General features: G+C 37.9%; 1 protein-coding gene across 1 annotated transcript; it reads right to left on the minus strand.

Annotated features, from left to right (window-relative positions):
- Positions 1 to 6,990: 6,990 nt before the first annotated feature.
- LOC127413293 (solute carrier family 25 member 48) lies at positions 6,991 to 12,944 on the minus strand. The gene is made up of 7 exons (XM_051650300.1): positions 12,613 to 12,944; positions 11,824 to 11,867; positions 11,590 to 11,661; positions 10,572 to 10,824; positions 10,062 to 10,337; positions 8,795 to 8,928; positions 6,991 to 8,301 (listed from the first exon to the last, which is right to left on the minus strand). The coding sequence occupies exons 1-7, from the start codon at positions 12,656 to 12,658 to the stop codon at positions 8,197 to 8,199; spliced, it is 930 nt and encodes a 309-aa protein (XP_051506260.1). The 5' UTR covers positions 12,659 to 12,944; the 3' UTR covers positions 6,991 to 8,196.
- Positions 12,945 to 26,626: the final 13,682 nt, after the last annotated feature.

Here is a 26,626-nt window from a genome sequence, read left to right on the forward strand (position 1 = left end):
CTCAGATTCTCCCTCTACCGCCACCCTCTCCCGATCACACCCTACCACTTACTGCTTTGGAAAGCTGCCATAAAGAATTGTTCCTACAAACAAGATAGTTTTTCCCAATCAAACGCACTTTGTTTTCTTTAGACAGTGAGTTAATTATAATGCCGACACTTGGCTACATATTGGAATCTAATGATAAACGAGACATAGGCTATACGAAATTGCTGAAATTAATTATTTATACAATTTATTGAGGAAAAAGTTTTTTATTGCACATATGAATAATACAAACTGCCCATTGAGCAAGTTTACATGCACGGTTACCGATATGCGTGTAAGCCGAATGTGTAAGGTCATGTACAAGCCTCAAACACTTTTCCTTTATTTGTGTCATAAACGGTTTAAAGGGAAAGTTCACCCAAAAATGAAAATTCTCTCTCTCTTTATCATTTACTCACCCTCATGCCATCTAAGATGTGTATGACTTTCTTAAACGTGCTAATCACAAACAAAGATTTTTAGAAGAATATCTCAGCTCTGTATAGGTCCATAATGCAAGTGAATGGTGATCAGGCCGTTGAAGTTCCAAAAAGGAGATAAAGTCTGGATAAAAGTAATCCATAAGACTCCAGTTGTTTATTCAGAGTCTTATGTAGCGATCCAGTTGGTTTTGGGTGAGAACAGACCAAAATAAAACAGTTTTTTTCCACTGTACAACTTGACAGCAGTCTCCTTGATGATAATAATTTCAAGCTTGATTACACTTCCTATTGCGCCATCTAGCACTCTGCATGCGTCAAGCACTAGGATGTGTAATCGAGCTTGAAATCATGATCGTGCCTAGAGACTGCAATGGCAAGAATGTACAGTGAAAAAGGAGTTATATTTTAGTCTGTTCTCACCCAGAACCAACTGAATTGCTTCAGAAGACATTGATTAAACTTCTGGAGTCTGATGGATCATGTTTATGCTGACCTGATCAGCATTTACTTGCATTGTAAGGACCTACAGAGCTGAGATATTCTTTTTAAAATCTTTGTGTTCAGCAGAAGAAAGAAAGCCATACACATCTGGGATGGCATGAGGGTGAGTAAATGATGAAAGAATTTTTTTTTTTGGGTGAACTATTCCTTTTAGCTTAAACCAATCAGCACACGAACAGTTTTACCCATTACCCCGATTTCACTTTTCAGGTAAACACCATTATGGGTGTTCTTAACGGCTTATGCTGCATTCCATTCAACTCGGAAAGTTGTATTTTCCAAATTCTTACTAGGAAAAGTGCAATGTAACGCCACTTGAAGTCAGAATTCCAACTTGGAAACTCGTGCAGAAATTTTCAACTCCAATTTCGCCGAGATGCAGGTGCGTGACATCACACAAACATGTCGGCACCCAGGGAGATGATGTGATAAACGTTCACTTTTCTTAAATAATATTGATAAATGAGTCAAAGTTACTATATGACATGATATCAAAGCTTGTTTAACAAATGTTTGTAGAGACTGGTGTACAAAATTATACTTTTTTTGATAATCGTACACCTGAGGCGTAAATGCTAGCACTGCAGAATTGTTTATCAATTGGGTTGCTAGGAGACGTCTCTGGTGACAGACGAATCCCTGCTAAGCTAACGAGAGAGTTACAGTTTTGTCTTCTTAAACGTCATCTAATGAGCATCTGACAATGAAATGCCTTTATGGTCGGAGATCAGAGATATCAAGTAGAAATATCCCACATCCGACTTGAATGGAACGCAGCATTATGCTATGTGTGCAAAAGTTTTGTGCACGCCTGTTTACATTTTGACATCAAAAGTAGAAAATAACCAAATAATTTCAAGTCTCAGGTAAAAGCGTTTTCTTGCATTGTCTTGCATTACCCTGATTTATGCATTGCATGTGAACCAGACTGATCTCTGTGAATTCGGAGACAGCAGGTTGAAAGTTCTATAGCTGAACTTGGTCTGTGGTTAACGAATTCAAACTACTGCCCACAGTGGCCGAAGCGGGAAGTGTTTTTGAAAAAAATGGGTACTCCAGTTTTAGGGTGAAATGTCCACAGAGGGGTGCCAAAAGCAAGTTGGTTTTAGTTGTAACAGATGTAATATGGTGAAGAGGAATGCATATTTATTAACTGAAAATATTTTCCTTTATGGCAGCTCTAAATCTCATTACCCAATTCTGGATATTACATTTAGTTACGACACATGCAAGAACCAATGTCATTTGATGTCAATGTTGGCAAAATGGCTTTTAAAGCACCATTTTTAAATCGGAAGGTAAATTAAAGTTCTTAAAGATTCTCCAAAAATTTTACTATTGTGCTCCACAGAAATAATAATAATAACAAAATTAAATACATAAAAAAAACAGCATATACTGTAGGTTTATAATAGAAATAATGACCTATGTGAACTATTCCTTTAAATACCTTTTTCATGAACTGTTAGGTGCAGAATATCATAGTCCTCTGTATTACACACCAAGTATACCCAACATAGATCTGTTTTGTGTCCTGTACAGGGATAGTAGTCGAGGACATAAATCTCATTTAAACTTAGTGGAAGAAATAAAAAGGAAATTCTTTACAATATGTATTTTGGAATATATATATATATATAAAATTGTTTTCCAAAATGTTCCTCTGGGTTTTACACCACTGACCTGCCCTCTTAGTCAGGTAAGACCTGGAGACACACAGTCATAAAGGTGCTGAAATTGTATTGGACATTACTGTAATGACAAATAATAATGTTTAGTGACACTATCTGTCAGCAACGTGGCATTATATGCTTGTAGCCATATTAGTCTTTACACCAGAGTGTTTTTTCTTTCTGAAGGTCAGCAGGATCTTGTTATATAAAAGTGCTGTGTACATTGATCACTGATCCCTCATTACCTCTGCTAAATATTAGACCTGAACAAATATTCCTGACAGATGCTCAGGCTTATACTGAGCAACACAATCAGTTCAAACAAAGCAGAACATGAACAAGGTCTTCACAGTACAAAATATGCATGGGGTCTGAGTGGTGGTGGCGTAGTGGGCTAAAGCACATAACTGGTATGTTGCCAGTTGCCAGTTCGATCCCCACAGCCACTGCCATTGTGTCCTTTAGCAAGGCACTTAACTCCAGGTTGCTCCAGGGGGATTGTCCCTGTAATAAGTGCACTGTAATTCATTTTGGATAAAAGCATCTGCCAAATGCATAAATCTAAATGTAAATGTCTGATTTCAATGAGCTGCAGAGTTTAAGACTAGTTTTACCCCTAAGACATCTCATCTGGAATGAGAGAAAAATGCAGTTTATGCAGCTGTAATTGGAGCCACAATGAAATCATAAGCTAACGTCACTGAGCAAGCCATGAGGGAAACTTATTGATCCTCCAAAGATAAAAATCTATGTTGTAGGTCACTCAGCCAATTTCACATAAATGGATTGATTTCAATGTCAAAAAATTTGTGCATGATCTTTTTTGGAAATGTGTCAAAAAGACCATAATCAGGTATTATAAGAATTCCATGATCAGTCACTAGTAGAAAGTCCAGGTGTTACATGACATTGTATGGTGTATGCAAAATATCCTAAATTAAAGTACATGTTCTATGTATGGAAGTATTTGCTGAAGCCCTCAGCCAATCAGTTTTGACATAATGCAATAGTTAACCTGAACTAACAATTAACAGTATTTTTTAAGTATTTATTAATCTTAGTTAATGGTAATTTCAACATATAGTAATATGTGTTAAAGAAAAAAAATCAAAAGTTGCATCTGTTAACATTAGTTAATGCACTATGAACTAACATGAACTTACAATGAATGGACAATAGTATTTTTATTAACTAACATTAACAAAGATTAATAAATGATGTAAAAAAATACATTGTTAATTTTTAGTTCATGATACCTAATGCATTAACTTATGTTAACAAATCGAACCTTATTGCAGTGTTACCTATACACTAATAATGTGCAATGTAAGGCACTCCACATGTTGTTTGTGAGTCTGAATGTATCTTTGCTGTTCAAAAACACAACGCAATGCGATTTAATTAGGCTGAAGAGAAACTGGATTAAGCAGGCTATTCAAATGTCTGCAGAGAAATTCCATTTCTTATTTGGACAAATTAACGTCTTGTGTGCACTTGGCCGCCAACAAACCCATGTCAGTTTGAGTGTAGAGCTCCAGGTTACAGCTTGTGGATCACTGGACAAATGTTCTGAGACCAATCTAAATGCTGTTTCCATCCAGCAAAGGGAATGTAAGTTTATCATGCATGAAAGAGTCATTTTCTTTTTACTGTATATTACTCACATATTAGCATACACTACTTTCAACACTTTGAGATGTTTTTTGAACTGTACATACCACAACTGTACATAATAATAATTATGTCACAACACCTAAAATATACTTTATCTTATAGATTAATATACAATTTTACCTAAAATATTAATGTTGATAAACAAAAGTTCATGGATATGTATGTTATGCGTCAACTACCCAGTAATAATATAATAATAATGAATGCAGAAAAATGCGGATGAGGACAGCGGTTAAGTATGTTTGTGTGTCGCATCCTTTCAGAATGTTACAGCCTTTTAATTTGCCAACAAAGAAGAGCAGCTGGCATGCATACCTCAACAATAAATGGGCAATGAAACATTGTTCATGACACACAAGAACAGCTAGAGAAAACGCAAGCAGCATATCTCACCAAGGATGCTGTCAATATCATGCAAAATATTGCTAGATCTGGACTTTGTGTGATTACAAATAATATTGCTATCACACCATGGACTGATATTACTCAGGAGCACACATCACTTTTTTAAAAATGTTTTTTTCTTTCTTTCTTTCTTTTTTTTTTTTTTTACAAAGGCCTGGAAAAATAATGATTATTAGTGAACTGATTGGCAGGAGAGGGACATCCATCTTAATTAGAACTGTTCTTGCAGCAGTCTGGATTTAGTGACGTGTACATATCAATATTCATGCCTGTAAATAAGTTAACGAGACAAACAATACAAATACATTATACCCTATATCTTTTTTTAATTATTATTCTAGCATTATACATTTCATAATTGTCTACTCTAGGTTTCTCTAGTTGTGCGTTTACACAGTGTTACAATTTAAATGAATTGATTAAATTGAAGTATTTTACATTATTTGATGATTCTAAGTTTCAAAGTAAAATATGTGAGTGATCTATCAATCTTGTTTGCATGCCCAAACACTCAGATGCCACTTCAGCTGAGTATGTCCAGAAACCAAGCAGCTGGGTATAGAGCCACCACATCAGTTAGAAAGATGCTGTTCCAAATATGGGAATATTTTAACACAAATGATGGGTCACCACCTTTCTAGAGGTGGATCATTGATATTCTTAAACAGTGGCTTACTTAAGATTCCTTAAATAAAAAAATAAATAAAAAAAATTGTGCTTCTTATTAATCACCAATATTATTGTTATCATATCTTTGGGGGATGTTTAACAGAGTAGCAACATTTAAGTATTATGTACACTGCAAAAAGTGGTTTCATTTTCTCTTTTAGAGTGCATACCTAAAGCCAAGCCATGAACATTGGATGAACACGGATGGCTTGATGGATTTTTCCTGAAATAATCTTTAGTAAAGGCATCATTTAAAAAAAGAGAATGTAAATTAAGGTCCATCAATGCAGTCTACAGCATACAGTATAATTAGTAAAGCAGCAATAAAAGGGATTTTGGCAGCATCTTTATGGCTTTATTGACTTGGGACTTAAGCTGTTTTGCTTGTGGCTTGTGGGAAACCCAGCATCGGTTAGTGGAGGGAGGTTGTGTTTGGCAAAGGCCATTCAGCTACAGTGAGACAGATACAATGCAGGTGCTTTAGATGCTGTCTGTATCCTCAGCTATTTTCACTTAAAGCTCATCTATTACTCCACTGGCTGTACATAAAATGAGGCAGTCGTAAATACTATCTTTCACTGTATCTATGTGAAATTTAGGAGTGTGCTCGAAAGGTCAGATCATGTTTAAAGAAAACTGTTTAAGTGTGAATGAAAAGGTCAGAAACAGTTTAGGTCAATGTATTTAAAATTAAACTGATCAACTGAGATTTTAGAATTAACTGTATATCTGAGACTTAAGGAATATTTTCCTGCAGTTCTATCCACATTGTGACACATTTCCTGAGAAGGTCATATTTTTCTGAACCAGGGATTTAATTTTCTATTAATACTTATGGCACCTTAAACATACGTGGAAAAGATTGGTTTCTCACCTTTGTTTTAGATAGTGTCACCATCTAATGGAAACCATTTTTTCGACATTTGTCTAAGATGTTGCCAATTTTCCTGACAAATAGTGGAACAGCACCACCTAGTGATTCAGATCCTCTATTAAGCAGATAGGTCTAGTCTAAACCAGGATTTTATAGATCTTGTAAACATTCATGATACATTTCAAGGACATTTTGGATGCATTTATGTCTCTGTCCTTGACGTGATATCCCCCTTTATAATTACATGAATCCACATAAAATTAAGAGTTTGAAGAGGTACGGAAGCCCTGAACCGCAAGGTAAAAAAAAAAAAAAATTTACTAGCTTAAGTTTTTTTATGTGTCTTAGTGCCTTCCCACAACGGTGTTTTAGTGTCACGTCAAAATAAGAAAATAAAAAAATATATATATGATTTTAAGTATAAAGTCATAGCATTGCGAGAATAAAGTCGAAATGTTTTGAGAGTAAGTCGTAAGGAAAGTAGCATCAAAGTGATGTGGTGGACAGCAGCAAAGTGCAGTGTCTGAGTCTTTTGATACAGTAAACACCACTAAACAGGGAGCTATAATTGGTTATGCAACTTTGTTGCATAGGTGACAGAATGTGTTGAAGGTCATCAAACAATCAGTAATAACTCATGTTGTCACACCTGACAATGAACGCCATATGAAACATATTTAACTTGAGATATATTCATTTAATTGCGGGATTTCATGTATTAGAAATCTCCCTAGCATTATGTTCTTTTTATTACGATTTGCAAAACATTTTTGTTATTGTATTATACCATAACTATAAATATATAAATGAACAGATAAAGAACCACAGACATCTTGTCGCCTTGTCAGCATAAGATTTCATGCTTACTGATAGTGGCACCTGGTGGCTGAGGTTGGTACCACATGTTTATTGTTAACTAGCAGGAAACAATATTCTCGTGTCCCCCTTGGGAAAAAAACAACAACACACATTTAGAGAAAAAAAAACCCATTGAGATGAGAAACATTTCAGAGAAAAAAAATCACAGAACCAAAAAAATTCAAAGAGAGAGAACGAGGGAGAAAAAAACATTCAGAGGGGGAAACTTTTTGAAAGAGAGAGACAAAGGGAGAAAAGCAAATGTCAGCGGGGGAACTTTTTGAAAAAGAGAGAGAAAAAAAAATTCAGAGGGGAAACTTTTTGAAAATTTTGGCAGAGAATTTTTTTCTTCATTTTGCGTAATCAGGACTCAAAGAGGACATGAAATAATCAAAATATTTTAAAGGACATCTACTCTTTTGACAACAGTGCTTTCAATAAAAACTTTTTGACATACCCCAGCAAAGATACTGTATAATCCCATTCAAACTTTCACTAATTCTTCAGTATTAGCACTGGAATAGTGTGAAACATTCAAACACAGATACTTTATTTGACTAGTTTACAATATAATTTAAATCATTTACATATTTGCATCATATTACATCAGAAAATAGATAATCGTTTTAAAGGCACTTTGAGAGCCTGTTAAACATATCTTAAAAATGATATATTGTTAAAAATTGTTAAAAACTTATTCAAGCACAGGCTAATAAAATGCTAGGTGCTCTATAGTGGCCATGCAGTATACGTTTAAATGTATCATAAGCAAATAAATCTGTGCAAAATCAAATTTTGTACAGCATACACATGCAGATGACGCATAATCATATATTAAAATATTTGAGTAAAACAATGTTCAAAATATTCACCTATTTACCACAATTTTCTTAATATAAGAAATGCCTCAAATCTTCACTGATATTCTTCCGTGTATCAACAACAAACTCACATCAATGTAAGTCACATGTAAGTCTATACATGCCATTTAAATCATGAATACTCTAAAATTATTTGCAGGAGTATATTATTTAAATGTGTATTCAAAATTTTAAGAAACAGACTGGCAGTGTTAAAAACTTCGGAAAAACTGGAGGGAAAGTTCATAACATAGAAACATGGTAGCACTCATTGGAAATCCTCTGATAGCATTCACTGTCGCCCCACGGAAGAAAACCTGATTGGACAATCAGAACGTAAGACAAAAGCATCAACATTTTATTCATATTTCACAAAACTGAATGTTCAAATGACACACGAACAACCAACGGAAATGAACTTATATCAAGTCTTTAGTTATCTATTAATGTGTCTGTCGCTTAAGATCAGTTTATTTGTTTTTAATCAGAAATCATTTTACATTTAGAGGTATTTCATAACATCCACATTAATATGATGGGTCCCTTGTCAAATTAGTAAAAAATCTTAATAATGTACGTTTTAAATAAATCGATTCTTGGTATACCCTTCATATTCCTTAAATTCCCCCAATTTCTAGGTTATCCAGTTCACGAACTTGCCACAGAGGATCACATTCTACCCATTTACACAAGCTTAATTTTTTATTGTTTAACAGCCATTCATTTCCTGTATGCCTGGCAATAAAATTGTTTTAAACATTTTACAGCTTTGAAATTGCATTACATCGAGCAACAGTGAGATAAACTTACATGTATTCCCTCTGTTTTGTAATTTTGCATGATGCAGTGCAGAATACCCTTATATTTCCTCTGTTGCATGGCATCTGCCTGCAACCGACTTTTTACCACGTCAGCTGGTGTGGCTGTGACCCATGAGATGGATCCTGTAAAACAACAGCAAAATCAAAAGTTTGATATCATGACGTGGAACATACTGGAGAATTCTGTGTCCTTAAATTGCTTGTCGCTGAACCACTAGGATCATTATTAGGTTTAAACCAGGCCTTCCCTGACATAGCAATAGGAGGGAAAGTCTTAATGTGAGGTACAGTGAAATATTTTTAAACAATCCACCCTCCTGCTATCCTTAGCCAAGACATATGCTTGTTAATTTGTGCATGACTGCTGAGAAGTGGTTGGTGTCATACAGAGTCTCTGACTCACAACCTTTTTAACTCAGTTGAACCAAGAGAGAAATAAGTCAACACTTGTTCAAATACACTCAAAATAAAAACACAACAAGTGCATCTGGTGTTTCTTTAGGTCAGTGTCACACTTTTGCAAGAAAAGAAAAGACACTATTGTATGTTAATTCAGTTTTCCCAGCTGTTTTGGCTTAATGCTCTGTTCCAAAACCTAGTGAGCTGACTATGTAGGCAGCATTTTAAGGCATCATAAGCACGCTTCCGCGCTAAGGCTTTTCCAAAAGGCAGGCAGCATAATTATAGCGTTTTTTCTTTTTTTCTTTCTATTTTACCCAATGTTTGTGTCTGCTATGCATTTTTATTCTTATTAGAGTATCACGTTATTTGCTTAGCAACACCAAACTATTGAAATCAATTGTAAGTTGAGTCTCCCTGCTATTCCTGCCTAAGTAGAAGTAAAGGGCTCTGGGGAACAATAATGGAAGTTTCCCAATCTGTGGGTGTTTTCAAACTGGAATGGGCATTTTTTAACTATCCAATGAAAGTAGGGAATCTCAATGTAGAAACCAATGGGCGTTTCCAAACCAGGATGGGCGTTTCTCAACTATCCAATAAAAGTAGGGAATCTCAATGTAGTAATCAGTAGGCGTTTCTAAACCAGGATGGGTTTTTCTCAAGTATCCAATGAAAGTAGAGAATCTCAATGTAGTGGGCAAATCATGTAAAGCAGTTTGAAAACGCCCACTGAGTGGGAAACTTCCATTTTTGTTTTGCAGAGACACGTCTCCCTAAACACAGCATTCCAAAGCATTCCCTTATGAGGCTCCATTTCAGTTAGGAGGCTGCCTTTGTGGAAATAATGTCTCATTTACCTGCTAAACCTCCTGCAAGCCATATAGAGCAGAGATGGGGGGAGCCATTGACATCAGGATTCAGCCAGCCACAGAATAATGTGTACGGGATGAAGTAAAGAGCATAACCAGGTACATCTCGCATTATCATGGCTCCCGCTCCTCTGTAAAGCCCTTGGATGCCCTCATTCTGCAGTATGGTACTAATGCAGTGGAGTGGTCCTCTGTACATAGATTGGGCCTGAATTCCCATTGAACGAAGAGGGACACTACCATTTCCGGCAAGGTTAAAATTCTCTGTGTGGGAACAGCTTACATTTTTGTGATCTTGATAGATCTGATTTAAGTTGTTCATTGACTTGTTTTGTTGTTCATTTACAAAAGATTTAATCACATGAAACTTCTGTGAGTCAGAAGCTTTCAGTAATGATTACACAGGAAGGATTTTAATCCACTTCCGTCACATAAATAGCTCCAGAAGTGCTAAAGTTCTGCCTTTGCCTTGGAACAATACCCAAGCCTCAAGCTTACCTGAGAGAACAGGTTGGGTTTGCATCTGGAGCCTAATTTTTACAAGGTCAACAGGAGCACCCACCCCCACCGAAACCAGGCCAGTCAACATGCTTGCTATAGTTAAATCAAGCATGCTGGATGGGTGTCTAACATCACCATAGCGATATCTGCTAATGAGTCGTTGTGTGTTACTGAAGAAGCCAAAGACCACAGAATTATAAAGGGTGATGCTTGCCAGTGGAAAGGAAAGTCCTTTGAAAAAGCCTGTAACCTAACACAAGACAAAAGAAAAGGTTACCATGCATTTTCTACTTTTGTGTCCAAGGGAAAGAAAACACAGTTTACACCTAAACGCTGTCATAAAAAGGCAACCAGCACTGGCCATTTGATTTCACATGTTCACTGGTTCATACAGTCCAGGAGTGTATTAATGTGAATGGGTTTGGCATGCTGTCCATAACAGAGGGGCTTGAGCAAGGAACTGGGTGCCAAAATGCACATAAAGGCAGCATAAAAGTAATCCATAAAACTCTATTGGTCAAATCGATATATTCAGAAGCGATATTATAGATGTGGATGAGAAACTGATCAATATTTAAGTCCTTTACTTGTATGTGGCGATATGCACGAAGAATGCGAATCGCCAAACACAAAAGAAAAAGAATGTGAAAGTGGAGATTGGTAGTAAAAAAGGACTTAAATATTGATCTGTTTCTTACAGACACATGTCATATTGCTTCTGAAGACATGGATTTAACCACTGGAGTTATATGGATTAATTGTATGCTGCTTTTATCTGCTTTTTGGACTTTCACATTTCTGGCAACCATTCACTTGCTTTGTATGAACCTATAGAGCTTAAATATTCTTCTGAAAATCTTTGTTTGTGTTCAGCAGAACAAAGAAAGTCATAAACATCTGGGATGGCATCAGGATGAGTAAATGATGAGAGAATTTTCATTTTTGGGTGAACTATCCCTTTAAGTATTTTAATTAATTACTCAAGATACCACCCATCGATGTTGTAAAGACTTACAGTTTCCTTTTTGTAGATCGTTACAACACAGTGTAGAGTGTTCTTGTATCCTTTGCCTGCTTGTAAACGAGTCTGTAAAAGAGCAAGAAGGAATCTAGTCAAACGAATTCTTTGGGCATGGAACTTTATCCCTATTAGAATACATTTAGATTAGACTAAAGGATACAGGGAACAAAGATGGCTTAGTTATTTGTACAACGTGAATCATAAAACAAGCATTGTCTGTCAAGATACCTTAACTGTGTCAAGAGGATGTCCAACAACCACACTGGAGGCTCCTGAAACAAATACAAATTGTGCAATATGTTGCAATTAAAGTGTACAAAACAACTTTTTAATGGACATGTGATGAAGATGATAAATTCCAAATTGCATAGCTTTGTAGGAGGCTATCCTTGCGGAACATTGTGTCCACATTCATGAATAAGAGACATTGTTTTGAACATTTCATGGTGGGTGCACATGCACATTAGGGCCTTGGTTTCTAGATAAATTTTCGTTTCAAAAGAGAACACTATTCCCTCATCTTCTGAACTCGTTTTAAGCGTCAAGGCAGAGAAATGTCGACCAGTCCACGGTGCAAACAAACATGAAATCAGCACTGTTTGCAAAAAAAATAAAAAAATAAATAAATAAAAAAATAAAATAAAAAAATGCGATGGAGAAAAGTATCTGTGACTGTCACAAACATCTAACACAAATTTCATAAACGATCATAAATGTCTTTAACTTTAAGAAAAGGTTTATTTTTCTGTCAAGAGAAAGTCACAAAGAGTGATAAACATAAACAGAGACGCAACGACCCCCGTCGCGGTTTTACCTCTCAAACCAATACGCTATTTTTCGTGATTTTATCTTTACAGTTTTCCTCAAACTTTTCCCTTTTCGTTGTAGTTTAGGGGGGAAACTTATGAAAAATCTGATCGTATCGTTTAAGTTTGCATATAAGTGGCGAAAAGATATTTTTTGTAATGTTAAACACGTTTCAAAGCTTTAACGACATGCCAACCACACAAAACTTACCTCCAATCCATCCGGCTAAGAAGTCATCCAAATGAAATACTGTCATTGTAAAGCAGAATGAATTCACCCTGACGTTCTCTAAATAAGTGCCGCCGGCTTGGATCTGTTCAACTGTTATCGCAAAACATCCTTAACCTTAACTTAACAGTTGGTCGGATCAATAAAAGCAGCCCCAACCAAACATTTAAACCGCAACACATCGGTGAGGGGGGAGTATGGGGGCGTTACAGTAAAACGAAAATAGATCTGTTCACAGATAAACATTTGTAAAGTACTAAGTATAATAATAGAATGCAGGGACATTTCACTTCTGAATGGTATAAGAGAGTTCTTTTTCATTTAACACTTAATGTGGCTGCCGTTCCTCTATAGGCTGAGGAATGCATGGAATGGGGTGGTTTCCATAGCTCATATCAGATTAAAACCATAAAAATATGCGTTTAACAAGCCAACCATTCTCTTGTATATAATGTTTTAACCACTGCTAATGGTCTCCTTCATTGCCATTTCTTTATGCTCCAATCCTCAACATCACTCCTTGCCATGAAATTGCACTGTATATCCATAGCTTTAGATGTAAACAAACATTCTTTACTTGAAGTGTAAAGTACCAATAGTGTTGAAACCCAAGTTCTGACACTGTATACACCTATATCCTGCATGCATGGCACTTCCTATAACCAACTCTTTCAAGATATACAACTATAAAGCTTACAAAACACTAATAAAGAATTGTGCATTACAGATAACAATACACCAGTAGGCTATAGAATATACATTACTATATTAAGCCAGTAAAGTTTGGACTTTTTCAAAATATTCTGCTTCTGTGCATTATGCTGTAAGGGATTGGCCGTGTGCGTTTGCAGCTAAATAGTTAATAAATATGAAGGTCTCTACAAGATGTGGGTGTCTGTATTGGGAATGTTAATAATTGTTATTTATGATTCCAGTTATAGGGGTTTTATATCTGTTTGTAGCTCTGTTTAGTGTTAATTGTGTGCTGGTATGTTAAATTATGATTTTATCTTTATTGAGATTTGTGTTGAATGCCCCGTGACCCTCTTTAAGGTTAGTGTACGTCTCTCTTACTGATTGTGAGTTTTTGCAGTATCTAGAGAATATACTACCAATGGCTCACCATGCATGTGATCATTACTTCTCATTAACACCCAACTCTCCAATACATTTTGAAATAATGTGTCAAGTGGACTGATATCATATGGCTAATGTATCATGTTGGATAATGGTAATGTATATCCAGAAGATATGGAATCTGAAATCTTTTCTTGGCATAAACAATCTGGAAACAATCTGCCTTAATTGTGAAATAATCTTTGACTCATACTCTTTGGTTTTGGCACAAGTTGTGATTCTCAGACAAAAGCCTCCAGATCCATACTGAACTGTTAATCCCTTTAAACTAGTTGTGAAAAATCAGAAATGGTAGATTCTTATCCTTTGATAAATTTACATAACAAACACAATGGAGAGGTTGCCTCAGGGTTTTTAGTGGAACAAAAAATAATTAATTGTACAAGGATTCAATGCTTTACTACAAGATATACAGTATACATGAATAAAAAAAGATGTATGGCGATTGTTGTAGAGAACTTGCCTCATTCAGGTTATGTCATAATGGTGCAGTCTAAAGAGCAGAAAATCTGGTTTAATGTTCTCAGTTATTTAAGCCTATTTTGACTTATCATTAACTCACAGCTAGTAATAAAGTCATATCGTATGGGTCATTTGTCCTTTATCATCTGACCTGAGATGGAAAAGGCCATGAAGCAATCCAATCATGTATTGCAGCAATCAAGTAAATGTTCTCACTCCTTTGAATGGCAAGTTTGCTAAACAAAATATTTTAAAGCATATTAACAAGGCTGATTCAGGTCTTTGATTAGTATCTCACAAGCACGGCTATTGTTGTGATATTTAATCAATATTTAACAACAAAAACAACAATCTTATCACTGCATCCTGGATAGCAAATGAGGTACAGAATGCTCCATCTGTCTATGCAAATAACAGACTAGGCAACTCAAATGTACTTGTATTTGTTGTCATGCACTTCAAGGGATCTCCTGTGGATCTGCATAGACCCGACTACTGATGAGGATTTGCTTGGGTGTTAGGAAGTGTCTTGGCTACAATTTCTGTCAAACGTCAGCAGAATAAATTAAAACCACAATATTGCATGAACAAAACAAAGTACAGTGGTGTGAAAAAGTGTTTGCCCCCTTCCTGATTTCTTATTTTTTTGCATGTTTGTCACACTTAAATGTTTCAGATCATCAAACAAGTTTAAATATTAGTCAAAGATAACACAAGTAAACACAAAATGCAGTTTTTAAATGAAGGTTGTTATTATTAAGGGAAAACAAAATCCAAACCTACATGGCCCTGTGTGAAAAACATAACTTAACTGTGGTTTATCACACCTGAGTTCAATTTCTCTAGCCACACCCAGGCCTGATTACTGCCACACCTGTTCTCAATCAAGAAATCACTTAAATAGGACCTGCCTGACAAAGTTAAGTAGACCAAAAGATCTTCAAAAGCTAGACATCATGCCGAGATCCAAAGAAATTCAGGAACAAATGAGAAAGAAAGTAATTGAGATCTATCAGTCTGGAAAAGGTTATAAAGCCATTTCTAAAGCTTTGGGACTCCAGAGAACCACAGTGAGAGCCATTATCCACAAATGCGAAAACATGGAACAGTGGTGAACCTTCCCAGGAGTGGCCGGCCGACCAAAATTACCCCAAGAGCGCAGCGTCGACTCATCCAAGAGGTCACAAAAGACCCCACAACAACATCCAAAGAACTGCAGGCCTCACTTGCCTCAGTTAAGGTCAGTGTTCATGACTCCACCATAAGAAAGAGACTGGGCAAAAATGACCTGCATGGCAGAGTTCCAAGATGAAAACCACTGCTGAGCAAAAAGAACATTAAGGCTCATCTCATTTTTGCCAGAAAACATCTTGATGATCCCCAAGACTTTTGGGAAAATACTCAGTGGACTGACGAGACAAAAGTTGAACTTATTGGAAGGTGTGTGTCCCATTACATCTGGTGTAAAAGTAACACCGCATTTCAGAAAAAGAACATCATACCAACAGTAAAATATGGTGGTGGTAGTGTGATGGTCTGGGGCTGTTTTGCTGCTTCAGGACCTGGAAGACTTGCTGTGATAAATGGAACCATGAATTCTGCTGTCTACCAAAAAATCCTGAAGGAGAATGTCCGGCCATCTGTTCGTGACCTCAAGCTGAAGTGAATTTGGGTTCTGCAGCAGGACAATGATCCAAAACACACCAGCAATTCCACCTCTGAATGGCTGAAGAAAAACAAAATGAAGACTTTGGAGTGGCCTAGTCAATCCTATTGAGATGCTGTGGCATGACCTTAAAAAGGCAGTTCATGCTCGAAAACCCTCCAATGTGGCTGAATTACAACAATTCTGCAAAGATGAGTTGGCCAAAATTCCTCCACAGTGCTGTAAAAGACTCATTGCAAGTTATCGCAAACGCTTGATTGCAGTTGTTGCTGCTAAGGGTGGCCCAACCAGTTATTAGGTTTAGGGGGCAAACACTTTTTCACACAGGGCCATGTAGGTTTGGATTTTGTTTTCCCTTAATAATAACAACCTTCATTTAAAAACTGCATTTTGTGTTTACTTGTGTTATCTTTGACTAATATTTAAACTTGTTTGATGATCTGAAACATTTAAGTGTGACAAACATGCAAAAAAATAAGAAATCAGGAAGGGGGCAAACACTTTTTCACACCACTGTATTTGTTACTGACACAGAATAAGTAATCTGTGCCTCTGAAAGCTGGACAGTTTTAAGCCTTCAGATGGCTCTTTTTAAACTTTCAATTTTGGGTAGAAAAGGTCTGAGTTGAGGGACAGAGAGCAAACCTACAAACAGAAGTGCTTTTCCTTTGAACTGGTCTGAAAATTGCATGTACTTATAATTAATTTCAGCTGACTAAATTAAGAAGCCAGAGCATTCATGCTTCTCAGGTTTATCCAGGACCTGAGAATGCAAAGTTTGTGAGGTCAAGATATCTGGTTTCATTGCACTTGAAATATGGTGTCTTTTTAACCACCTCATGGGCACCCACTTGACATACTGACACAATATTCCCAGAATTAGACTGAAAATGTAAAAAAGGGAAATATATTAACATTTTGTGTTTATTGTTCTGACCAATATTTTAGCCCTACACTGAAAGTATATTTATGGGACAGTCTGTTCTGATCTATCACTACAACAGTTCAAGTTGGGTCAGGCACCTGACCAAACATGTTTTTGACCCGATTTATGGGCATTGTTGACAGAGATCACAGCGGATCATCACCAGAAGTCAGTAACCTTTGTTTTTCCATGACATTTCAGCCAACTTCTGAAATTATGACAGAATAAACATTTATAAGAAAAAATGAACTAATCACATATTTGGCTTCTTATTTTATATTACATTAGTTACTATTAATAATAATGCAATAATAACACTAAATTAGTTTAGTCTAAACAAACATAATTTTCTTTAGCAATAAAGTCTATATTCTTACTTTTCTAGAATTCCTCTCCAGTTCTGATTAGAGTACTGTACATTTGACCCCCAAAACTTATCAGTTTTTATAAATTCGTGGAGTGTAAATAAAATGAAATAAACTGAATAAACTAGACCACTAGACTAGACGTTTAACACAGTGTGTGTTAAAACTGTGAGTTCCCATTGGCCCTCAGAGCATATTTGGGATAGAAGCCAATGAAACAACACAACTTTAGCATGATTTAGTCCTGAAAAGTTTCAAGAGTCCACATGATCTGCAGTCATTTTTGCCAAAATCTAAATGGTAACACATTTTGTTGTGCCCTAATCACCTGCTGTACACCTTTGCATCTAAATAGCTTGCTTACAGCTTCACTGCAAAAAGTGGTACAGTAGATCAATGACTGTAAACAATAACAAGCACAACAGGTTTTTTAATGAGTAAAGTATAAAGAAAGTTTTAAGGATACAAGTGGAAAATATACTAAACCAAAATATAATTTTTACATTTTTATATGTAGGCCTATTTATGCCATTACATACTTGCTTATCACACATGCTGTTTTGTCTTCTTGTCAGTTGGTTTGTAACACATGGTTTATTCCCTTTGTCTACATCTAACTGTACATTTACATAAGGCTGCATGGAATCTATGACTGCAGAATTTCCGAGAAAGCTCTGCCACAGATCTAAAACAGCCATCATTAACTAATTTCTACACATCCCCAACTTCTTGCTGCATATTAGTGTAGTGTACAACAGGGCTAAAGGCCCCCCAGGGTAAAAGGCACTTTTGATTTTATTCTCTCCCAAACACTAAACAGCAACAAAAGCGACCACATCACTTTCCTTTACACCTGTTTGTCACTATACACTGCAAAAAAATATTCTTGGTCCATGAGGTCATTGTGTGCAATGTCTTAAGTTTGATTTTGAGATCATTTGATTTAATATTTAATAATACTGAAAATTTTGCACATGTAATCCCTGAAATTATCACATTTATTTTGAGAGAAAATACTTATTTGTCATTTTCAGTTTTGTTCAAGGTGATTAATTCAAAAGTTTTTAAATAATTGCCCAAAAAGTGAAAGGATAGTATTTGGGGTAAAAAGCTCCCCCGTGGCAGGGGCTAAAGGCCCCATAAAACACATTGGTTTTCTTATTTGGGGCAAAGAGATTTGTTATGAAAAATGTTAAAAGTGGACTCGCATTGACTTATTTAATCATCACAATGGAGATTAATTTGATTATAGAATAACTGACATGTTATGAAATGCCAAATGTGAAAAAAAAAAACAACAAAAAAACAGAAAATGGTTATCCCTGTTCTGAAGTGGTTATTTTTAATAAGCATTATCGTAATTTAGTACTCAAAAAAGTACTGCTGTCTTAAATGTATTTGCATAAGTTGACATATTTTGCCCTATAACTATTGTCCCTATATTTACAGATATCACTATAACCCCCCTGAGTGCCTTTTACCCCAAATATGGAGGCCTTTTACCCTAAGTGTGGGCTCCCTCACTTTTTTAAGAATTTTAATCAAAACAACTTTCCGTTATTATTTCCTTTCACACAAATGATGTTGCACCATCAATATTCAATCATTTTAAATCTGGATACACTTTGTGACCATAAAAAAAAAGCAAATTTTCCTTAAGGTGTGCCTTTGGCCCTATTGTACCCTATTAAATATTTTAGCTAATCTGATAATACCTTCAGTTACCAACAAAGGTGTAATAGCCTACCCCCATCTCCATATTGGGTCGCAGGTAGTGCTGAAGCCTAACCCAGCCTTTTCGGACTGAAGGAGGGGAACATCCTTCATTTCGAGAACAAATCATTTCCAGACCGTTTCTGAGAACCGAATCAACCGATTCATTGAAAAGAACCGACTTAACAGAATGATTAGTTCACGAACCAGACAATAGCTGGGTTTCCACCCAACAATTTTTATGTCCATTTTCAAATTGCACATTAGAAGTTCTAAATGGAGATGCTTGATATGCTAATAAACTCTCAAGATTCGCATAAAATGTTATGCGCTAGGAGGAGGTGGATTTTCCAGAGTTTTGCATTAGTTAATATGCACATTAAAGTTATGGAAACAGTTTATTTGCAAAATGATTAAGTGTTTGGACAATTCGTTCACATGTTATAAGTGTGCGATAGCTTGATGGGACTGGCCCAACGAAAGATCCTACCTTGGTACACAGTTCTTCATGGATAGCCCTTGGCATTCGGCAGTGTTTAACCCACAGCTGATCGTTGAAATAGGTCCTCACAATCCGCCAAAACAGTTGAGAGCGGACGCTCTTATATTTGCGGAGGCTGGCGGCGTATGGGCATCACATCCATTTCAGCCTTCATTATATCAGATATCACACTTATTCTGTGGCCTCTCCTGACAGCATTTAATAAAACTAGGTATAATTGTTCCAATCCTGCAAATAAAACTCTCCCTGTAGCAAGGAGGTAATTCAGTTGCTCCATCAAGGCAAGGCGGCTCCCTCAAGATAAGACGCATGACGTAGTGGATGGAAACGCGCAATCATACTTTATTTAGAAATGCACTTAAAAAATGCAAACCATTTAGATGGAAACCCAGCTATAGTTTATTCTTTCATAAACTCTCGCGAACGCGGCAAGTAAATAACAACTCTTTCGATCAAATTTCGATCTGTTTCTCACACAAAAACATCGTATGGCTTCAGAGGACATGAGGGTGAGTAAATGATGACATAATGGACCCTTTTCACAGACTGTGATGATGCGTTTCCACTTCATTTAGCAGCGTAAATCTAGCACTTTAAAACTTTTTTATTTTTTTTAACAGTTTATTGCACCTCAGGGGAGGGAGGGGAGTAGGATTTATGCATTTAATTGCCTGTGGGAAGAAACTGTTCTTTAATCTATTGGTTTTGGTCCTGAATAATCTGTATCTCTTCCCAGAGGGCAGAGGGGAGAACAGGTGATGTCCGGGGTGAATATGGTCCACTGCAATGCAACTGGCTTTATTTTGGAGTTGGCCAGTGTAAATGTCTCTGAGGGGAGGTAGTGCAGTACCAATTACATGCTCTGCTGCCCTTACCACCTGCAGCAGGTGCTTCCTATTCTCCTTTGTGCAGCTGGTGAACCACACTGTGCAGCAGTAGGTTAGGAGGCTCTCTATAGCTGCTCGATAGAAGTTGGTCAGCAGGTTATGATGGAGGTGAATGTGTTTTAACTTCCTAAGGATGTAAAGCCTCTGTTGGGCCTTCCTCACCTGATGAGAGATATGTGTGGTCCAGGTGAGGTCAGCCGAGATGTGCACACCAAGGAACTTAAAGCTCTTTACCCTCTCCACCTCCTCCCCATGTATATAGAGGGCAGAGTGCTCAGTGCGCTTAGATTTTTCTGAAGTCCACTATCAATTCCTTGGTTTTTGTAATGTTTAAGTCCAGGTTATTGAAAGAACACCATTCTATCATATGCTGAACCTCCTCCCTGTAGGCCGTCTCACTGTTTTCCAATATCAGCCCTACTATGGTGGTATCATCAGCAAATTTGACTATGGTGTTAGTAGAATGAATGGGTGAGCAGTCATGGGTAAAGAGGGAGTAGAGGAGGGAGCTGAGGACACACCCCTGTGGTGTGCCATTGTTCAGGGTGAGAGTAGATGATGTGTGATCTCCCACCCTGACGTTCTGGGGTCTGTTACTGAGAAAGTCCAGAATCCATGTGCACAGTGAACTGCCTAAGCCTAAGTTGCTCAGTTTTTGAACCAGTTTATGGAGAATAACTGTATTAAAAGCTGAACTGAAATCCACAAACAGCATTCTTACATAGGTGTTTTCCTGGTCCAGGTGTGTAAGGGCTGTATGGAGAGCTATGATGACTGCATCCTCTGTCGATCTGTTTACTTGATATGCAAACTGATGTTGGTCAAGGTCAGCAGGGATGGCAGCTTTAATATGAGAAAGGATGAGTCTCTCAAAACATTTGGTGATAATGGGAGTTAGAGCAACTGGGTGATAGTCATTAAGGCAGTTCACTGTTCTTTTCTTTGGTATCGGAATAATTGTAGCTGACTTAAGGCAGGTGGGAACTTCAGACTTTAGTAGCGAGAGGTTTAAAATGGTAGTAAATACCTCTGCTAACTGGTCTGCACAGGCCTTGAGGATCCTTCCGGTAACTCCATCTGGACCAGCTGCTTTCCTCGCATTGACTCTGTGCAGGGTAGATCTGACCTGATGTTGGTGCAGCTGAATGGGATTGTCCTTTCCTGGTAGTACAGGATGAATGCCGGCCTCTCTGTCCCGGCGGTTGAAACGAGAGAAAAAAAGGTTCAGAGTGTCTGTTAGTGTGCTGTCTGTGGAATTTGTGACTGTGTAGCTGTCCTTGTAGCCAGTGAGAGACTTTATCCCCTGCCACATACATCTGTAGTTATTACTAGTAAAGTGTTCCTCTGTGCTCTTCTTGTACCTGTGCTTGGCCTCTCTGATGCCCCTCCTCAGGCTTCTCTGTGCCTCTTTATAGGCTTGCAGGTCCCCAGATTTAAATGCTGAATCCCATGCTCTGGTTAGGGCATACTTTAACAGCTTTCATTTCAGACACATTCTCAGCACAAAAGTTTATATATGACAGGACAGCTGATGTGTGCCCCTCCAGGTCTGTCCCTTCAGCAAAAATCCCCCAGTCTGTGTCTTCGAAGCAGTCCTGTAGGGCTGAGGTGGCTTCCTTAGTACATATTTTGACTGTCTTTATGACTGGTTGCTGTCTGCAGCTGAGTGGTACATATGCTGGAATCAGGGACAGAGGCAGATGATCTGAGAGCCCCAGATATGGCAGAGGGCTGGCTTTATAGGCATGTGAAATGTTGCAGTAGACTTGATCTAACGTGTTCTTTTCTCTTGTCGGGAAGTTTACAAACTTATGGAATCTGGGCAGAACAGAGTTCAAGTTGGCATGATTAAAGTCCCCTGCTACTATAAAAATGCTGTCTGGTTGTGCCGACAGATACTGGCTAATTGAGTGGTGTAGCTTCTCCATGGCTAACCTAGCGTTAGCTTGCGCTGGTATGTAGACAGCTTTTATAGCAACCAAAGTAAACTCCATAGGCAAGTAGAAAGGTCTGCACTGTAACATCAGGTACTCAATATCCAGGAAGCAGTGACTATCTTTGATTATTGCATCTACACACCAGCTGTTGTTTGTGTAAATACAAAGTCCCCCTCCTCTGCTCTTACCAGAATGATTAGTCCTATCTTCTCTGAAGAGGGCAGGACCCACCAGCTCGATAGCAGCATCTGGGGTGTTCTGATCCAGCCAAGTCTCTGCTATGATCATCGCACAGTAATCCAAACTAAGCTAAGTAATCCGTTGTCGTAACTCATCCATTTTGTTGTGAAGCGACCGGGTGTTGGCGAAGAAAAGACTTGGAATGGCCGGTTTGTAGGGGTTAGCCTTTAGCTTAGCTTGTAACCCCCCTCTCTTGCCCCTCTTCTGTTTTTTGTGCCTCCGCTGTCTGTGCCATCTCAGTGGGGGGATTGTGAGCTCTCCGCTCACGGGAGAACGCCGGATCTCCGGCGGGATAAAGTCCCAGTTATTATTGTCCAAGTGCGGTGATTGTGATCTACAACTATTAATAGTTCAGCTCTACTGTACTGTACGTATACGGCTACTAATACACATGCAAAAACACACAAAAAAACACTGTAATCCCAAAATAGCTGCCAAAACTTGAGGAGCGCTGGGCCGCTGTGTCTGAATGCGCCGGCCATCATCATGGGTAGGATTTCCAAATGGGTAGGAATGGGGGAGGAATGTCAATACCATGGTTTTGTCAGATCCCTGAAATTGTATACGAATTGATACTCCAGATCTGGTAGCTTGTGTAGGTTTAAAATGTTGTATACTGTTTCAGTCTGGTTCCACTGATGAGACAACTCGTTTTTGATCATTTTAATAAGTGATCAGATACGAGCAGACAGTGAGCAACAGACAGGGAAGCAGCAGACAACTGCACTGCAGCCATCGACTTTGCAGCAGCCAACTACAGTGCAGAGGGAAATGATGACCAGGTTATTTATATTTGGGAAAGTTATTGTAGTAATTGTCATTTAATCTGTAGTTTAGGGAGTGTATAAACAAGCTTTATTTTGTCTTGACAGTCTTGACAGCTAATGTACAAGCACATTCTTGTTTGTTAGTGTTATGTGTTGTCAGGCTATTATCTTAAAACTTATGAATCACAAAAGGTTTTGTGCCAGATGGGCTGGTTTGAGTATTTCTGTAACTGCTGATCTCCTGGAATTTTCACACACAACAGTCTCTAAAATGTACTCAAAATGGTGCCAGAAACAAAAAACATCCAGTGAGCAGCAGTTCTGTGGACGCAAATGCCATGTTGATGAGAGAGGTCAACAGTGAATGGCCAGACTAGTTTGAACTGACAAAGTCTACGGTAACTCAAATAACTGCTTTGTACAATTGTGGTGAGAAGAAAATCATCTGAGATGCGGGGTGGCGATGTTTTGGCGGCACGAGGGGGACCTACACAATATTAGGCAGGTGGTTTTAATGTTGTGGCTGATCGGTGTATAAATATAGTTGTCTGTAATTGAAATTTTTGGACTCAAGATGGCGCCGAGTATGGCTGCTGCGTTGCGAGCTCCGACACAACATGGTAGTGTTTTGTTTGTTTTGTTTACAATTCTTATGTTTTTTGTCTTGGATGTTGTCTGCCTTATTGTCTACGACAGACAAACACTTTTGGACATTGGTTCAGCAATTACACACCATAAACCGGACTTCAGATTCCTCAATGCCGACCCGCTGTTTACAAACACGCAAGCGGAGCCCTTTGTTTTATGATCAACAAATCCTGGTGTGATCAGAGGAACGTATATTCTATCAAGTCTTTCTGCTCTCCTGATCTGGAATTTCTCATGCTTCAGTGTCGACCATTCTGGCTACCGAGGGAATTCACAGCGGTCATTATCACTGCTGTGTACATCCTGCCACAAGCCGACACAGACTGGGCACTCAAGGAACTGTATGGGATTATAAACAAGCAGGAAACCGCACACCCTGAGGCCGCGTTCATTGTGACCGGGGACTTTAATAAAGCCAGTTTCAAATCAGTCGCACCAAAATACCACCAGCACATTAGTTTCAACACTCGAGGGGACCGGGTTTTGGACCATTGCTACTCTCCCTTCCGGGATGTCTACAAACCCCTCCCCCGCCCACCATTTGGCAAATCGGACCACTCTTCCATTCTGCTTCTGCCCGCTTACAGGCAGAAACTGAAACAGGAAGCACCCACCCTTAGAATGATCCAGTGCTGGTCGGACCAATCAGACTCTACGCTACAAGACTGTTTTGACCACACGGACTGGGAGATGTTCCGGTCGGCCTCTGATGACGACATTGAGCTTTACGCTGATAGCGTAATGTGTTTCAACAGAAAGTGCGTAGAGGACGTCGTTCCGACCAGAACAACACGGATCTATCCGAACCAGAAGCCATGGATTAATAGCGATGTTCGCTTGGCACTTAATGTGCGGACCTCCGCTTTTAATTCCGGGAGCGCGGAGGAGCATAAACAAGCCAGTTATGCCCTCCGAAAAATTTTATTGTAAATTGGTATATGTCTCATCACTGTCACGACTGCTATGTTGATCGGAACTGCACCCAAGAATTTCACACACCATTGCACTTGTGTATATGGCTGTGTGACAATAAAAGTGATTTGATTTGATTTGAAATGTATACACTTGGGGCCAATAGTTTGGAATAATGTATAGATTTAGCTGTTTTGGAAGGAAATTGGTACTTTAATTCACCAAAGTGGCATTCAACTGATCACAAAGTCAGGACATTACTGATGTAAAAAACAGCACCATCACAATTTGAAAAAAGTTATTTTGATCAAATCTAGACAGGCCCCATTTCCAGCAGCCATCACTCCAACATCTTATCTTTGAGTAATCATGCTAAATTGCTAATTTGGTACTAGAAAATCACTTGCCATTATATCAAACACAGTTGAAAGCTATTTGGTTTGTTAAATGAAGCTTAACATTGTCTTTGTGTTTGTTTTTGAGTTGCCACAGTATGTAATAGACTGGCACTTAAGGTCAGCAAAAAATGGCAAAAAAGAAACTTTCTCTAGAAACATGTCAGTCAATCATTGTTTTGAGAAATGAAGGCTATACAATGCTATACAATCGCCAAAAAACTGAAGATTTCATACAAAGGTGTACACTATAGTTTTCAAAGACAAAGGACAACTGGCTCTAACAAGGACAGGAAGAGATGTGGAAGGCCAGATGTACAACTAAACAAGAGGATAAGTACATCAGAGTCTCTAGTTTGAGAAATAGATGCCTCACATGTCCTCAGCTGACAGCTTCATGGAATTCTACCTGCTCAACACCAGTTTCATGTACAACAGAGAAGACTCAGGTGTGCAAACCTTATGGGAAGAATTGCAAAGAAAAAGCCACTTTTGAAACAGAAAAACAAAAAGGAAAGGTTAGAGTGGGCAAAGAAATACAGACATTGGACAGCAGATAATTGGAAAAGAGTATTATGGATCTTAACACCATTGAGCTTTTGTGGGATCAACTAAACTGTAAGGTGCGTGAGAATTGCCAGACAAGACAGCCACATCTATGGCAAGTGCTACAGGAAACGTGAGGTGAAATGTCACCTGAGTATCTGGACAAACTGACAGCTAGAATGCCAAGGTTCTGCAAAGCTGTCATTGCTGCACGTGGAGGATTTTTTTTTATGTGAACTCTTTGAAATAGTTTAAGAGTGAAGATTTTTTTTAAAGTGTAATAGTAAATTTTCATGTTATTAAAGTCCTAACTATACATTGTGATCAGTTGAATGCCACTTTGGTGAATAAAAGTACCAATTTCTTTCCATTAGAGCAAAATCTGTACATTATTCCAAACGTTTGGCCACTAGTGTATGTGTTAATATGTTGTGTTAGTATATTGTTATTATTTGACAACTATTCAGAACCTCAGAAGTATTTTGTTATAACCCCATTTGTCATTTATCTGATTTGTTGTCTTCAAAAGTGGATCAGGACAGAGAAAACATATGGTTGTCCCTCCAGAGGCTGACGGTTACAATACTCAGTATTTATGATCTGTGAGTGGAGGTGGAAAGATCACAATGTTCATAGTTGCTCTCCAGGAGGAACTAGACATATTGCCTCTACCTGCAGATGCACATGAATTACGAAAGATGCCTAAAGCAGCCTGACAAGTCTGTGGATTGTCTCTGCCCCTGCAAGTCTCGGCTGTACAAACCAATTTTTGAAGCCAGCAGTAGTACTAATAAATCAAGCACTGAGGTATCAAATTAACAATAAAGCCTTTAACAACATCTACTACCCAGCACTAATAGCACTCACAGATCTTTGATCAATGTAAAAATTTAC

Source organism: Myxocyprinus asiaticus, chromosome 22 (assembly GCF_019703515.2).
Source record: "Myxocyprinus asiaticus isolate MX2 ecotype Aquarium Trade chromosome 22, UBuf_Myxa_2, whole genome shotgun sequence".
NCBI classification, from domain to species: domain Eukaryota; kingdom Metazoa; phylum Chordata; class Actinopteri; order Cypriniformes; family Catostomidae; genus Myxocyprinus; species Myxocyprinus asiaticus.

Bases quoted from the DNA above. Each gene is read 5' to 3' on its own strand.
- LOC127413293 (XM_051650300.1), bottom strand. From the start codon at position 12,658: ATGACAGTATTTCATTTGGATGACTTCTTAGCCGGATGGATTGGAG. The intron at 11,868-12,612 runs GTAAGTTTTGTG...TATTTGTTTCAG, and splicing joins CTTAGCCGGATGGATTGGAG to GAGCCTCCAGTGTGGTTGTT. The intron at 10,338-10,571 runs GTAAGCTTGAGG...GTTCCCACACAG, and splicing joins AACCCAACCTGTTCTCTCAG to AGAATTTTAACCTTGCCGGA.